Source organism: Platichthys flesus, chromosome 20 (assembly GCF_949316205.1).
Source record: "Platichthys flesus chromosome 20, fPlaFle2.1, whole genome shotgun sequence".
Taxonomy (NCBI): Eukaryota; Metazoa; Chordata; class Actinopteri; order Pleuronectiformes; family Pleuronectidae; genus Platichthys; species Platichthys flesus.
In genome coordinates this window covers 18,001,508-18,019,300 of record NC_084964.1, presented here as the reverse complement: position 1 = coordinate 18,019,300, position 17,793 = coordinate 18,001,508, and the positions used below count along the sequence as shown (strand labels likewise).

Here is a 17,793-nt window from a genome sequence, read left to right as displayed (position 1 = left end):
TTTACAGTTTATAGTCACAGCACTAAGGCCATTCGTTGTGATACAAGAGGAAAATAAGAGGGTAAATAAATAAAATAAAAGGTGGTTGGGGACTATACTGGCCTGTGTGTGTCTGTGTGTTGTTGCAGGTTGTGTAACACTGGACTGTCTGAGCTTCTGTAAACACACTATGACACAACGTGACCGGGCACACGAGGGTGATGCCCTCTGAGCGGCTCAAATCAAAGCATGACTTTACTCCATGTTGTGCTCCACTGAGCGAGAGAGAGGATCCACAGAGCTTCAGCGGCAAATCGAGTGTAAACCTGATGCCAAGCAAATATAAATACAGAGGATGAGTCACAGGGACCAGTGGGAAAAGTGGGACAGTGATCTTCTCCTCAACTGAAAATAGAAAACCTGAAAATTATTAAGACGGCACTTTACTGATTTAATGAGTTTTTCAGCTCAACGTCTCAGTTATTGGTTTGTAAAGTTTATATTTACTATACGTGTCCCTGATGTAACTGCATTGATTCGACCAGTGAGTTCACTCCACAGATTTTATAGGATTTCATCAGACCTTGGTCAGAAGCTGCAGTTTGAATAAATCCTTGGATACTTTCGCATTTTGAGTGGAAATGTTAAGAATAAAGTGAAAAGAGAAAAAGAATTGTTAGTTAAACTAAAGTTAAACTAAATTACATTTTAAGATTAAAGTCACTGAATATATCAAACTACTAATCTTTGATATATGTTTCAAAGTCTGACACAAAACTTTTAACATTAATAATAATAAAATAGATAAAATATTAATAAAAAAGGTTTTCCGGTAAAAGTTACTTTTTGAGTTACTTCTCAAGTTTTGAATAACAAGATGTTCTTCAAAGTTTTAACTTGAAATTGAAAAGTTATTCTAACAAAGACCACAAAAAGTTGAATATAAAAAAAGGTTAATCGTGTTGGAAGAAGTTAAATTACTCTTCAGTGAACGTTTGGCAGATGTTAATTAAAAGCGTTTCCTCGTTCCATTGATGAAAACGAACCTCGGGCTCTGTGACGTTTCGCTGCCTCATGTAAAGTTGCACACAAGCATTACTTCAAAGCGACAGCGTTCCCTCGGTGTGATTGTGTCGAGACCAGCAGTCGACTTTTATCTGAATCAACGTTATTCATCAGGTTTCGAGCTGAAGGAGTTTTCCTGCACCAGCATCACATTGCTTTCATTTAGAGAGAGAGAGAAGATATTAGATATTAGTCTAGTTGTTGAACTCAGCTCCGGCTTAAAGACACTTGGTTCAAGGTGACCTGAACAGTTCTATTGCTTTTCCACAAAAGCTTCTCTTTCCACTTTCCTCCAGGCGGCAATGATGTCTCTTCTTTTCTTTCCTCGTTTATGCAACAATCTGGTGTTATTGTTATTTAAGCAAATCTCACTGAAGCTGTTTTCATACACGGACTTTGTCTTTCACGAACTCCGGCAAATGTCCAGAACATTTCGGCGAGGGTATCTCAGGAAGCAGATATGACGAATAACGTCCCGCCTCAGAATTCTAGTGTTTTTGTTTATCACTAAAAACTCTTGAATATCATCTTTCTGATTTTACATCTTTTTTGCATCTTCTTCGTGTCTAGCTCCTATTTTTCATCTTGAGATTTTTATATTCCTCCAGTTTTGCATCAATAACACAATCACTCGCTCACGGTGAGTTCTCCGGACACTTTCCTGTTTTCTCACGTGGCCTCACTCCGAACTTGGAGCTTGCATTCAAAAACAGATTCTGACATTTGCCTCCTCACATCCAGCCCCTCCAGGATAATTTCCGGAGAAAGTCCAGAGTCGTGTTTCTCGACTGAGCGCAGCACGATTTCCCTCGTTCTTCTCGCTGTAGGTCAAAACAGCTCTAATGATTTTCCACTCTACTCCCGTCCGCTCGCAGCCCTGCAGTCTGTAAACCGAAGCCCAGAAAGGTCTAAAATATGTCATGTTTACATCTTGACATTTTACGCTTCATAGTTTATGTACTTTCAGATGTTGTTTTCTGACATTTCTCCTTCTGCTACAAGAGCGTAGAGGGAAATTGGTTCAAAGGATGAAGAAATGCCACCAGAGGAAAAACTGAAGCAACTTTTTCCTTCTAGAAACAGAAAAGTAACCGCGGCTGACAGAAAGGTCGGCGGGTATCTGTCTCTCTCCCTCGTGGACGCACCTCGATGTCTGAGCTGTTACTGTGTTAGCGTGTCACGCTCACACCGGAGCCTGCCGGCTACCAGCACCAGAGAAGGAGCCGGTATCGGCCCCGAGACGGTAATCGGCTCCCTCGTGCCTCCAACCACCTCCACTCTACTGGAAGAGAGCATCTCTGGGGAGTGACACTCTTTGACACTGACTCATATCTTGTGTGTGCAGAAGGGGATGATGGGGGGGGCGGGGGGGGGTTGGTTTGTGGCTAGTAGGGCGAGTTTAGCTCGGCTCACACCCTGAAGTGACTGATTGAGAGAGACAGAGTGATGCTCGGCTGCATGAATGGAGGCCTGGGTGGATTTCATGCCCCATGGACCCTGTGCTGCAGCAGAGAGGAAAGAAATCACATTCCACCAGAGACGCTGGTGAACTATGGACAATCTAAAGAGATTAGATGAAAGAGGAGGTGAAGTGCATTTGAATATACATTATATTGTACATACAGTACACACAGTCACAATGTAAAGATTGTGTTTACATTGTAAATAGCATTTCTTTACTTCTTATTTCTACCATCTCCTTTGCTGCTGTGACACAGAAGATGTCTGTCTTATGTTATGTGATCGTATCTTATCTTATTTCTTCTCGTATGTTAAGCTATATTATGTAATATAATCTTATCTTCGAAATTACTTCATTTTCCCCAAATTTGTTTTGATTTAGATTATTTTTCTCCGTTTGGCTGTTTTAAATTTCACCGCTTCTACTTTTATTCATGATTTATTTAGCTTGTTGTCTTGGCGCGTATAAGAGGTAAAATCAATAAAATATGAATTTGAAGAAAAAGGGCCTAAAAATACAAAGCTGAATAATTAAACACTCGTCCACCACTGGTCCACCATACCTGCACAGGGCTGGGTTTTGAACCTGTGCTGCAGATACAGTGTCCGTATCGAATGTAAGTCCTGTGTGAAGCCACTTAGAAGCCGCTCTCTCACATCTCGTCTGCTCTACAGTTCAATTTGTAGAGCAGAGCCAGAGAGACAGTGACTCTGAGCGAACTCAACCCCACCACTGGCAACGCTCGGAGGCAACTGGTGAAATGGAAAAGGGCCAGTGGGGCAGTGGGATCCAGTACTGAGCAGCTTCAGTCACAAGGCGGTTTCCAATGGGAGGAGGAGGAGGAACTGCTGCCTCATGAAATAATAATAATCCTCATCAGGACAACGGGGGGGGGGGGGGGGGGGGGGCTGTTAAACTGACAGTGGTGGTATACACTCCACTTTTTAGCCTTTAGAGTTACTGGGAGAAACAATTCCTCCCAGTTAGCTCTGAATTAGTAATCTGAAAATCCACCACTTTTCTCCTCAGCCCTACCTCCTCTCTCCTTCCTGTTGTGCAGTAGGATAACATAAATATACAGTCAAATGGAACAGATTGCCCCCCGCCATTGCTTGTGTCTTTGTAAACAGCTCAGTGTCACCGGGCACATTAGACTCACGTGGTGAGCAGCCAGCGAGACTGCTTGGCCAGGCCCAGACAGGCCAGCAGGCAGATGACCAGGTCCAGGATCAGCAGCAGCAGGTAGGTGAGCCATCTGCAGAGAGACGGAGAACAGTTAGAGACTGCTGATCACCGGGGGTCCTGCAGCGGAGCCTGGGCAGTTCGGGGTTAAAAGGGACATTCTGGGTTGTTAGAAAGTGCAAACGTGAGATTCACAGTGTAACAGACTCACAACTGTGAAGCTCGTTTTTAACTCTCAAAGAAAACAAGAAGGACTCAAGACACCAAAAGGCGAGTGTCCCACTTATTGTACTTTCACCTCAGGGACATGGAATAGCTGTCATTTGAAGTGTGTGTGTGTGTGTGTGTGTGTGTGTGTGTGTGTGTGTGTGTGTGTGTGTGTGTGTGTGTGTGTCTCCTCCGTGCATGCATCTGTTGTGTGAGCAGTCAGTTTGTGGCTGGACACACTGAACCCGTCCAGGTGATTATTAATGAATGAACTTAAATCCATACGCCTGAATGTTTTATACCGTGAAGACAAAAATCACGTTTTCACCCCGAGCTAAAAAACCTACAATATATAAATCGAGTAAAAGTCACTTCATCTTCTCCTCTCCTCTCATCCAACGATCATCTATTCATTTCACTCTGTGTTCATCCCCCTCTCTTCTCTCCCGTCACTTTATGGTCTTGTTATCGTTTTAATTATAATTTATATTTCCCATCAGTCTGTTCCAATCACTCTACAGAATCCATCTCCTCCATCGCTCCCTTCTTCCTCCTCCTCATCCACTCTCTTTAATCTCATCCCTCTCTCGTTCTCCCTCGCCACCACCTCCATGCCACTTCTTCCTCATTTCATCTTGCTGGCAGTCGGGTACAGTACAACATGCACATGGGCTCCTCTGGGTGACACAGTCCTCGTGTTATCTTAATCTAATTAAAGTGAGTACAGCCGAGGGAGGCCCGGGGGGGAACGGGCTGGTTACATGAATGTATAATAGAAAAACATTTTTCTCACAGAAATCATGTCGGACAGCTCAGGGCCACTCAGCCGGCTTCGGCTGTAAAAGGTTGATTATGAAAAAACCCTGCCTCACTCGGATGTCCCTGTCATCTTCACATCAGCTTCATGTAAAAGAGGAAGAGGAGGAAGATGTTTGCCGACCACATGCTGACGAAGAAGAAGAAGAAGAAGAAGAAGAAGCTCAAAGGATTGTTTCAGTCTTTGCCTCGGTTGTAAATCTCAGTGCTCAACGTTGTAATCACTCCGTAAAGCAACACAACGATCCCTGTGTGCGAGTTTGCAAAGTAAACAAAGTGTTTCTGGATGAGAACACGGACACAGACTGACAGCAGCAACACAACAACAACATTTAGTCGCTGATTAGCTCAATCAAAGAACACACACACACACACACAGTTTGCCGGCACGAGGCGGTGATAATTGATCCATTAGCAGTTCACGCTGTCTGCTCTCTCTCTCTGCTGCTCTATCAGTGTAGAGCGGAGCTATCCCACCGTCGCATTACAGATCAACACAAACACACCAGCCTGTGTGTTCCTGCAGACTGAACAGAAACAACCGGTGAGGCGACGCCAGGACGGCACAAGTGGCCGTCGGTCTGTTTCTGCTCCGAGATGAAGATTAACGATAATGTGACAAGGTCCTGGAGGGAAGACAACTGCACTTCATCAGCAGGGTCTACGGAGGGTAAGGGTTAAGAACACAGACTGCAAATAAAGATGGATGACAGTCTTGTATCTTTCCCTTTTTTAAAAAATTTCTTGTAGCTGGTCCTCCTGGTTCGAGGGTTAAACCTGTTTTCAAAAGGCTTTATTCTTTTTCTTTCCCAGAACATCTGGAGCATCATAGCGTTGTGAGTACAAACACAGCCCATAGCCACTCTGTGCCATGCAAGCCGGCACCACGCACTCCTCCGCTCCTCACCTGTAGTACTCCACGTTGGCCGTTTGATCAGCGATGGATGCCAGGTCCACTTTGGCCTCCTCCCAGTCCGGAAGGCCCAGCAGCTGTTTGATCACGTTGTCAGCCATCTGCTGCATGAACTGCAGGGTCTGCACAAAGTCCCCGCGGGTGGCGAAGATCTCGTCCAGCCGGGCGAGGTGCTGGTGCAGGCCGCTCCTCATGCTGCCCATGGTGCCGGTCACCTGCAGGGGACCAGGGGGGGGGGGGGGGGGTGAAAGATGAAACGATGCTGCAGGTTGGAGAGGAAAACTGAGCTAGAAACTGAAAGGAGCATATTAAAGATTTAAAAATCTGTATTGCCTGATAAAACACACTATCATGAACATTGCACAGTTGATGTCGGAAAACAGCTTTAAATGAATAGTCATTGATTCAAAATGATGCTGTGTGTACTAATGAACACTTGGTTGTGTTGCTGGTGGCTGGGCAGCATTCAGACTTGTGATTTCTAAAGCTGCCGGCCGTGTGTATAACTTCTCCTGGGGGAGGATCATATCTTTACACCTTCCACCTCTCTGCTAAAACTAGATCTGTTCCTCATGCTCGTCTTCGTGCTGAGCTCAGAGCAGAATCCCTTCGGGAGCCTTATCAAATTCAGCTTTTTTCCCAAAACAAAGTGAGCAAAGGTGAAGACAAGCCTGAACATGAGGTTGTTTCTGCTCCGAGTTTCTGACGGTGTGGGCGAGCGGGACGAGTGAGCGTGGGCGGTCGGTGAAAAGGTCCGTGGAGAGAAAACCACTCGGGAAAACAACCCAAACTGGAGAAGAAGCCTCAAGGTGAAGTTCTCTGGCTCGGGGTGGAGCTCTGTATTCCACCTCCTGTTATTCGTGAGGCTGATTTTCCAAAGTGATTCCTCGTTGATGAGAGAGATTGTTTGTTCGACCTGTTTGAACCGTGAGATCTCGGAGTTAATCAAATCCACCAGGGGACACGTGATACTCTGAGCACAAATAAACTCAATTCAGACTGATTTATTTTGTTTGATCTGATTTTTAACTCATCGGCCAAACACTACACGACCACTTTAAACATTATACGTGGGGGGGGGGGGGGGGGGGGGGTACTAACCGTTTACTTCGGTTTTAATAACTTTGCTTTAAGGCCGAAAGTGTTTACAGGGACAGACATCCTGCTATTTGATAATTAAAAAAGGGTAATAAATGCTCCCATTCAGCTCTGGGTACTTGGCATTCACCAGAGAGACAACTCATATTGTTGCCGTGTTTATCAGCGAGCGGCTTTGCTGGAGCCGGGACGTGGAGAGGTTGTGTGGGAGTAATTAGTTGGGTTTGCATTTAAAGTGCAGCACAGGGCCTGTATGGAAAAAGTGAGGAGAAAACAGCTTTGAATAAGAGAGGGAATGAAAGGAGGAAAGAAAAAGACAGACCTCCATGACTCACTGAGACTTGTGCGCTACACGAAGAAAACAAAGTTTCCTCAGATCATTCAGTGTTGAACTAAATCTGAGAAGACTAATTCTCTTCTCAACAAGTGAAAGACACCGGATATTTTCATTATTTTATTATTGCGAGACAAGAAATGTCGGCAAAGACGACAACTCACCCCGAGAGACCCCTAGTGGCCGAGGTTCCATATTGTACATTTACGATGCACAAAAAATATAAACATATTCTCTGTGTAATTAATTGTGCTTGTTCATATTCCATTACTTGAATTCAAAATGTATAAATTATTATTATCATCTTTAAAGCCACTATGTGTAGAATTTGAATTGCTATGCTCTGGCTCCCCTTGTGGCCGTGTCACAGAATGCACTGGAATAACTACAGATGGCTCCAAAACAGATTTTTGTAAGATTTTTCCATCTTAACAACACAAAGTATTTTCTAATAAATAAAAGTGTGACACGTAATGACTTTAATTCTTCAAATGGGAAGACAGAGCCACTCTGAGTCAGCCACAGAGAGACACATGCCTGTGGTTCTCTGTGGTTTGTTATCTCGCTGCTCATCGACACTGCGTCTTCCTCCGGAGACCGAGGAGATGAAATTCGCAGATGAGAAATGAAGCCTCGTATCTGATCCTCGACTCGTGTGCGAGAATCTTATCTGAAACGCTCGGGGAGACAGCCGATCCAGATAATCTGTCTTTCCTCTCCATCTGATCCTTAAGTGATCCGCACCGATCAAGAAGATATGATTCCCAGGCCCGGTCGTCTCTGTCTTTATCCTCGTCTGGTGTTTTGAGGACATTTGAGAAGCCTCACATCTTTTTATGCGGAAACAATGTGTGGAGGAGACTTCATTTTACGGTTTGCAGGCTGGAGGGTAAAAAAACTAACATAAAGAAGAGACATAAGAGTCAATATGTCCCCAAATATCAAATGTAGGTTGTAACCGAAAGAAAATGACCTAAAGGTTCTAGTTTACACAAGTAACTATATGACAAATATTACTTCATCCTAAAGCATGTCAAAGTATTTTTTCATCTAAGAGTCCATATCTCAGGATCAAGAAAGGAAGTAGAAGACTTAGTTGAAGAGCCAACATGTGGGTCATGTCCCCAACTCGACAATACATCCTCTCACACTCTCTTCAATAGAAATCCCACTTCCCTTCTCCAGAAGTTGATCTCTATCTTTAAACCAGCCGGGCTAGAGCTGTGGCCTCGGGGGGGGAAGCAACGCCTCTGCGATGATTCAGGGAGCGTCAACCACAGAGCGGCTGTAAAGGGACGTTTTTAATTAAATCTAAGACACAAACCTCGTAGAAACTGTCAGGCTCCTAATTGAACCGGTAAATAGCTTGTTTTTCATCGTGTTTTGTTTTGAGGGATGTGAATCACACCCTACAGGCTGGTGTCTGATGAGGAGGGATTTCTGCTCCAGCCAGGGAGGTTATGTTTACACTCCGGCCCATTGGCTTGTTTTCTTGTTTGTCAGCAGGATAACAGAAAAAGTACAGAACAGATTTCCACAAAACTCGGTGGTAGGATGGGAAATGGGTCAAGAGCCAAGCTTCAGATCCCCAATTTAAAAATCGGTTAATTCCACGTCACTCTAACAAAACAAGGCTCTGCCATTGACTTCTGCTTCGTTGTCCATGAACTAATTTGTTCTCACTTCAGCTGCTGAGCAAACGGCCTGGAGTCACTTCCTCTATATTCTGTACTTGACCCATTATCCCTTCAATAAAAGGCCGATGAGCGTATATTTGTAGAAGTCAAACAAAAGGTTCAGATCCTCTTTTCTCGCTGCGACTCATTGTCTCTGCGTGGAAGTGGAGAGACTGCCTTCAATTAAAATTGAATGTGGGAGCTAGAGCGTGAAATGGAACATGGGTCTGAAGTGCTGCTGCACCTCAAAGATCAGAACGTCTTCAGTGCTGGGTGGAACATCGCTTTAATAATACATCCTTCTTCTATCTACGTTTTACCCTCTCGGATATTTGATGACCACGGCGCTCTAGGAGGTTTCCCTGCAGAAGGACTGACATACACTTATGGGTTTAGTCATTAAATCAAGGTTTCTGGAAAAGCGATGGATAACACAATTAAAAAATTGTTGTCCTAATGAAGGAAGTGAGATTAAACGACTACTAGCTAAAAACACAGTGAGACACAACCAGATGAGAGCAGTTCCACAAATCTGTCTCTGTCTGTGGTTTTGTTTTTCAGAGAGCAATAGTTCACAGGCGTGTGTGTGTATGTTTGTGTGTGCGTGTGTGTGTGTGTGTCAGGGGGTTAGGCAGTTGCTGTTTTGGCTGCAGAGACGACCTTTGACCCCAGCGTCAAGCACTTTCACTTCACCTCACTTCACATGGCAGCTCATCCAGCCTCTCAAGAATAGGGAAGTCAGCAAATGTGTCCATTAGTCATATCTCAACTTGAGAGCACCCAGCAGCACATTTATTACAAAACACAAACTGGATGTCAAAGACATTTTTGACATTTGGACCCAGCCGTTTGAAGGAGGGACCAGAATTTAAGATTATGTTTTTCCAGCAAATTATGAAAATAACAGATATAACAGATATTTCATAATCGATCTAATAATTCCAGAGATCTCTGTCTGTCCATCTGATTTTGCAATGTAGCCCTTTTCCCACAAGCATCTTTCTGAAGGTTATTGTGTTGTTGTGTCTCCCAAAGGAGCTGCAGCCCCATTTCAGCCTTTTTGTACATGCAACCTCATTCTTTTGTCATCTACCCAAATAGCTCTGGAGCTGGAACCTCAACCCACTCGAGTAAGAGCTTCATCTTCAGACCGAGCTCCTCTTTTAAAAACACAATACTTGCATTGAGCTTCAAAAACAGCATAGACTCAGTGGTTCATCGTGAGCTTCTTGTGTTTTCTGTGGCCGGTGGAGAAAGTTTAAAATTAAAAAAACAACTTGAAACTAGTTGGATAACGTCAGGAGTCTTGTAATTTTGAGTAAAACAAAAACTAAAAACTGTAAATCTGAGTCCTTTCCCCAGACCATTCCAAAATCGCTCTTATCACAAAGTAAATGAGGGATTGTCAAACTCTAAGTTATGCTCTTTGAAACAATAGCACCAGGTCCCAAAAATACTTGAACTCCTCTGAGGACTTCGGTTTCCCAGAAATATTATTTCTGGAGCTGAAACAGGGTCAGACTGCAAAAGAGAACATGGCCCAGTCCTTCGAAATCTCAACTCTCGCCAAGGCCATCTGAATTCCACTGTCTGCATGGAGTTATCCTCTCTGTGTGATTCCCCTCCCCCCTCTTCATACAGAGAGCTAATAAGAGCTTATTAGACTGTGTCATTACAACAAGCTCATTATGAGAATGGTGTGGAAATATGCATGTCAGTAATTATGCAGTCGGCCGACGTCCAATCTGCTTTTGAGCTCCGGCCAAAGGCTCATTGACCGACCCCGGCATCGACCCAGCGACTGCCGGCTGCCAAATCCTCTCTCAACATCCATCCCCAAACAATAAAGTTATTATTAGTGTGGTTAAACACTTAGAGCGTCCCATCAGTCCCATTGCAGCTCAATGATCCAGTCTGGCTGGAGTCCACGTTGGACTGGTTAACTTGGTGTTTGAATGTAAGTTCAGTTTTGTGAACCCGTCCCTGTAAAGCTCCACATCGGACCTGACGCCTGCAATTATCATCCAAATCCGGACCCTTCCCAGGACTTGTTACCATATGTCCCACGACCCAACACATCACCCATGATGCAACACACGCGCTACACAAACAGCTTGTGGCTATCGAACGCTAATACTTGTTGGCACTTTTTACAAGCAGCAAAGCCACAGAGAAGGTATTTCACCACTGGGGTCTTCACATGATCCATTTTGATTAAGGTCAAAGGCAGTGTTGGAGTATTTCACAATAAAACAAATCCTTGCGGCTGACTTCATATAATCTAATTTGGCTTTTCAAAATAATACACATAAATTAAATCTTGACTTCTCCAGACAGAAAAAACTGACTTCAGTTCTCATCTATCTGCATTTAGTTCATTTTTACAAAATGCTTTTTTGCAGGACAATGATTTTCAGTCCTTTACCCGATTCTCACAAATAAATACCGTGTTTCTGCGTGAGACTCTACGCTGTATGTGTTCGTAAACACATCGTGAGCATATATTACAGACTGTAACCAATCGCTCTCAACAGCAGCCGAGAAACAAAACGCTTCTTCTGATAATGAATCTAACTTCCGTCCTTTTCCTCCCTCACACACACACCGAGTCTTTAGAAGCCAACCGGTTTCTAAACTCTCATGGAGCCCGGCTAAAAGGCGTTTGTGTGGGCCACAGGGCAGCGGAGCCGTCTTTGTCAGTGATTTCAATTCCAATCCAGAGTCTGCCAATCAGACAGACGAGCATTGCTGCGTGTTCCTCCCCATCACAGGGCTTTGTCTCCCGGGCTCATGGTTGATTAGGTGGGGGGACACTGGGAACCGTGTGTGGCACACTGGGCTCTTTGTCCTTCTCCGAGAACTCGACTCCTCAGCAGTCTATAGCCGCTTGCGATGAACTCACTCATGCGCACACACGCACTCCCATGCATTAAGATGCTAAAAGAAAGGCCACCATGTCCGATTATGTCCTTTGTGTGGGTTCACACGTCCCAGAGGACGCACCAACAAGCCTTCGCCTGAGATACGTGCTAATGATTCCTCTCCGCTCTCTACTATGACATTGAGGAATTAATGAGGCTAAGAGCTGCGCAAGATTAATACGAGACCATCACTGAACATCAATTCAAACATCCTAGAAATGAGAGGGAGACTAGAGCCCCCCCCTGCTGTATGACATGTGCTTGTATTGATGATATGGGTAGCATGATAGAAGCGTGTTCATGGTCCATGTTAATGCACGTCACGTGAGAAGTAATCCCAGCTGACTCTCGACTGATCTTCCAACATCAGTGGTCGTGGGGTTCTAACATGTTTCCACTTTAAATCATTTATAAAGTGAAACATCGAAAGCTTCAGAGACGACGACTCCTCTGTGTTCAAACCTCCATCATCACTGCAACACATCCTAACATATCACACAGTACAAGTGTGGTGTGTGTGGACAGGTTTATCACAGAGTGGCTCACATGCCATCACATTAAGTTGCATTAACACAGATGGAGAGTTAATCCCTGCTCTTTAACAGTGAGTCACCGAGGACCTGATTCCACTGCTGGTCTCACACCACAGACAGGACAACAAACTTCTTCTACTTTAATCTTCAGCAACCTCATATCCATCAGGCATATAGTATATACTGTATTTGTATAGTGTTGGTGATTAATAATAACTTTATTCATTTGGTCGGGTTCAGCTTAGAGAAACACCAAATGCTATTTTCAAGTCTCCAGTCAGACTCCATGAGTGTCAGGCCAAGTCTCAAATCCATCTAAGTGAGTGTAAAGATAATACACATCTCTAAAAGTCTTGAATTAAGTCTATGCAAGTTTTAAGTCAAGTCTCAGGACAAATCTCGAGTCTTAACACAACTCCCAGTCACACAAGTCTCAAGTCCACACACAGTCCAAAAAGTTTCAAGTCGCTCTATACAAGTCTCAAGTCATTCTACAAATCAATTCACACAAGGATCAAGGCAAGACTAGAGAGGGGAAGTGAGGCTCGATAAAAATAGAAAAAAGGAATCATGCACACGAACTGAGCTAAAGCCGAGCGCAGAGAGAGAGAGGGATAGGGAGAGATCGAGAGAGAGAGAGAGAGAGAGAGAGAGAGAGAGAGAGAGAGAAAGAGAGAGGGAGAGAGAGAGGGATAGGGAGAGACAGATAGAGATAGAGATAGTGATAGTGATAGACAGATAGAGATAGAGAGGGAGAGCGAGAGGGAGAAAGAGAGAGAGAGCTGTCTGTCTGGAACCAGAGAGTTTTTTGTGTAGCTGTAAAAAGCTATAAAAAGACCATGAATCCGTTTTTAAGGGAAACTAAACTGTGTCCTCTGGGCTCGTCTCCTCTGGTGTGAGAGAGCGACTCTGTAATATTCCTGATTCCTTCAATTCACAGCAGTTTGTTTACAGCTGAATGGATCCGTCATCTGTAATCTCTACAGGAACATGTGACAGGAGTGTGTGTGTGTGTGTGTGTGTGTGTGTCTGTGTGTTTGTGTGTGTGTGTGTCTTTGCTTACGAGACTGTCCACGCCGCCCAGCGTGTGATTGGCGTTGTACAAGGAGTAGGTCAACTGGTACACGCCGTCGTTGGTCTCACTGTTGCCGTAGAAGCCCACACCCACTGCGATGCTGTGGAGAGAGAAAGACAGGAACTGGTGAGACTGGAAAAACAAGGACAACACTACTGGACTGATGAGACGGGACTGGTGAGACAAGGACAACACTACTGGACTGGGAAATCAGTCGAAGGTGAAGTCCTGAAGATGAAGATTAAATCGTCAGCTTCGAAAACTGAATCCCCAGAGAGGCTGACTTATAAGATATAATGTTCAAGAGGCCAAAAGCCTGTTTTGTGAAGCCACAGTGACCTTAAACCTTGGACCTTCAATCAATTCTAATTAGTTCATCCAAAGCATAGAAATGATTCAACACCTACTGACTCTCCGTCTGTTCTCAAAACATCCTGAAAGATGTAAACGACTGATTAGAAACGTGGCAAAACAGAAAACACTATCTACACAACATCTGGACATTAACATTGTGTGTTCAGGGGAGAATCTCTGAGTCCAACTCAAAGACTGTGGCGCCTCTTACTTTCTCTCCGATGCAATAACAGAAGTTCATAAAGACAAGTAACTGTATTCTGCAGTAAACTCCCGTTTGATGGACGTGTTTATGCAAACCTGAAAACAGACGGGTTTACTGCAGCAGGGAAAACAAACACTGGATCTGTGCAGCGGCTCCAAAACAACACTCTCTGAATTTCTGTGTTTGTTTATGTAAACAACACTCTTTCAACCGGAATTTCATACAACACAGGGATTTTGGAATATGCATAATTTGGGAATTTCTTTTTATAGATTCAGTCATCTGAGGATTTTGGTTTGTTCAGCACAAACAAAATAACCTCCAACACAAACAGAAACTCTTAAGTAGTCTCTCTGAGCTGCGGCTTCTCCCCCCCCCCACAGTGCCGTCAGACTGAGCCGCCATATGAAACGGATGGAGAAGCATCTTTCAGTCTCACAGCCTCACAGGACACGTGGCACATTAGCAAGTGGAGCTGGTGTAAAGAACTGAAGGTCACAGGTCACACTGGTAATCCAGTGCAGTGAAAAGCCCGTCTCACATACGATAAATAAAAACATCTGCTAATCTCTGCAGGACACTTTTACCCTTTTATTAAATAAAACATCAATCTGCAGGGAAGTTAATTGTTAAATATCACAGTGCAACTAAATTCATCACAAGATGAGACACATTCTTTAATCGTCAGACTCGGGAGACGTCAAAGCTCCAAACCTCCGCTGACGTCTCTGCTGGAGGAAACGCTTTAAACCTTGAATTAGAACAGAGGCGCAGCAGGAAATCCTGTGTTTACTGAGTGTGTGATGTTCGGAGGTGCTCAGTGTCACACCGGGTGACACACATGGAACACGGCACCAGTGTAACGTATTGAGCCACCATGTCTCTGCTCTGCGGGTCTCAGTGATCCTGAAGCCTCTGAACTCTGTTGGTGGGTTGAACTTCTATCACTGCAATAATCTCCCATACATACATGTTCAACTGACTCAGCAGAAAAAACATTATTTTCTTTTATTGCATCATTATCCCACTGATTTATTAAATACAAAAGGTTTTTCCTTTAATATATCACCTATAGGGTTATTGGTATTGAATTAAGAATGAGTTTGAGAGGTGTTTTCTCTTTTCAATAAAACATGGGGTTGAATCAATACATTGGACTCATGGTGATTAAATACAAGCTTTATTATTGCAGAGCTGTCGTATAGAATAACGCCGGTTGTAGCTAGCTCCCGCATTAGCACCCCCCAGTTTTACCTCTGTCCATTATCTGATAATCAATGGAGCTTAACTGGGAATCATTTCACTCCCCGGTGTCGAGCAGACTCGATTTATGGCTTCTTGGCTTTATTCGTTTTATTATGAGTCAATATTTTATGACCACATTAATTCTACAGGGTTTTATCACCACGGTTTCCCTGAGACCTGGAGTGACCTCTAACGGTGATGGTTATTAAGTCGGGGGGGCAAAGGGAGAAGCCGGGTGACTGGTTGAAAGTTGGTGTGGATCTTAATCAGATGATAACCATCTATCTGTAAATCTACCTCGACATTCACAGTTCACGCAGACTAACAAGGTTTTTAGGTGACTCAACATGATGATATGATTTCTGGAATTAAAATGCGATTTGTTAAGCCACTATGTTTTTAATGTTTCCAAAGGAATTTGCCAGAGTGCCCCCTGGAGTAAGGAGGTCAGGGTTTGGGAATCTCTAAATTATCCAGATAAAGGCCATGTTGGGGCAGGTCAGGACCAAAGGGAAGGTAATCAGGAGTCAACCTAATTGAGGCAGTCTCTTTAACCCTGTGCCCCCCCCCCCCGATCCTCCCTGATGCTCTGGATAAGCATTAAGCAGAAAATAGAGACTATAAAACGGCGGTCATGATGCTTCCTGCAGCGTTCGCCTGGGATCTGGCAGAGCGAGCTGTGCAGCAGTGTGGCCAGTCCATGCTGGGTGCACTGGGGCAGAACAACAGGGGCTTTTTTCCCCCTGATTAGTACAAAAAGGTTTGAGTCTCATTAACTGAAGCCCTGCAGGTAAACCTCCCACAGAAGGAGACACATGAAAGACGGAGAATGCATAAATATAATCATCCGTCTGGAGAGAGAGCCGGGGAGTGACGGATGTGGACGGAGCCAGAGAGACAGTGAACCGACAGTGAAATAAGCAAAAGGCAGCGGTGGTTGCATTTGGGAGGGCGGCAAGACGGACAGATTACAACAAATAATGTGACACAAGCGCCGAGAGCAGGAGGACGGGCGAATCCCAGCGAGACGGAGAAAACAGAGAACGAATACGAGAAGGTTAGCTTCGCTTCATGTGGCCACGTCGAGCAACAATCCAGCGATGATGACGCACAGTCTCTTTTCTTCATCTTTCCTCTGACTCAAAGAATCACCTACCAAAGCAAACCACAGGAGTCGCTCCTCTTTTTATCTCGGATCACACATCAAAAAAATGCATTGTACGAAAAAAGTCGCCCGGAGAAACATCGCCTTCTTTGAACCTTGCAAATATTTTTTCGAAAAGTTCGGGTTTTAATTATCGTGAGGACGAAGAGTCACGGGCAAATCCCTCATTTCCTTACCCCGCCTCTCCTCCTCCATCCATCCATCCATCGGCCCAGTTAGCGCTGCTCCTTGAAATATCTCATTCAGAGAGGATATTGTGGATTTCAGCAGCCGAGCATGGAGCCTTCTATCTGTTCTATTCCTAACTGTCACGTTGATAAATGACAAAAGAGGATGAGAGACAGTGAAGGGACTTTAGAGAAAAGGAGCCTTCAGCCTGCAGCAGAGAAAAAGGCCTTTGGCTACTTTAAATAGACTCAGACATGTTTGACTGTTTGAGCTTCGGCTCCACAACGGCAGCAAAGTCTCGGCTGACGTGACAAACACTGACAGAAGAATTTATATTTTACCCTGCCCTCCTCAAGTTACAGCAAGGGTCACCCTCAAAGCAAATCCTCTTAATATGCAGCGGCTCATCCGAATGTGTCACGCACGAATCTCTGACTTTGAGAGGGAGACGTTTTTTTATAAAATAACTATTTTAACGCCCAAGGAGCAGTTAAACACATTTTTTTGTTTTGTCATTCCACTTAATAGAAAAAGATCATCCCCAAGAAGTCACAGGCTTAGTGGGGCAGTGTCCCCTCCTGCCAATTGCAAGTGTCAGTCTCAGTTGTCAAGAGTGTACTTTGACTTCTTTGTTTGATCCATGTCCCATCTGCTAACATGGAGGAGACAGGTTTTGGGATACTGAAGCCAGCCACCAGGGGGCGATCAAAATGCTTTGGCTTCACTTTTGAGCAGCTGTCTTGTCGTCCATTTTGAAATCTACTCTATGGTCTATGGTTAAATACATTTCCTCAACTAAAGGGATCAGCACCGTCACAGGACAGGATACACTCTGTGTTGCTTTGTCCCTGTGCAGATGTCTTCCCCACGAGGAGCCTGATCTGCTGTGGTGACAGTGTAATTACACAGTCCCAGTGCTACACCATGGGCAGGGCTGCGACCACGGCTGAGTGACATCTGCTCCTGCTCCACCAGCGTTAATTAGGATGGACATAACAGCGTATGGGCTCCCGCCACTGTCACACATAATTACAGTGGAGCGCAGTGGTGGGACTTTAAACAGAAAACACAGGGATGAGGATGAGGACGGACAGAACGAGAGGGGACCTAGGGAGTAAAGTTGAGGGGGGGTGAAGAGACAGGGACAAGAGGGGAAGAATCTGGACTGATGAGATTAAGATGAAGTCAGTTTCTCTCTTCAGTCAAAGGTCAAATGCTAAATCCCAGCCATCCTCTGGTGGATCCAGTGGATTGGCCCAATCAAAGTTTGGAATCAAAGTAGAGAGTTGATTTCCCGAAGGAAATCCTCTCTCATTCAAACCTTAAAGTCTTCAAACTTAAGCTCCGGCAGAGAACGAGTCACTTTCCTGGGATGGATACGGAGACAAAAGTTCA

The 17,793-nt window shown here is 44.5% G+C and overlaps 1 protein-coding gene across 2 annotated transcripts in view; it reads right to left on the bottom strand.

Moving 5' to 3' along the window:
* The window catches only part of ttyh2 (tweety family member 2), a 44,984-nt gene that overhangs the window by 12,219 nt on the left and 14,972 nt on the right, over positions 1-17,793 (bottom strand). For both annotated transcript variants that reach the window (XM_062413976.1, XM_062413977.1), the window contains exons 3-5: positions 13,250-13,361; positions 5,619-5,839; positions 3,666-3,761 (exon numbers count right to left, since the gene is read on the bottom strand). In XM_062413976.1, the coding sequence (XP_062269960.1) occupies positions 3,666-3,761; positions 5,619-5,839; positions 13,250-13,361 (429 nt within the window). The remainder of the gene's footprint in view (positions 1-3,665; positions 3,762-5,618; positions 5,840-13,249; positions 13,362-17,793) is intronic.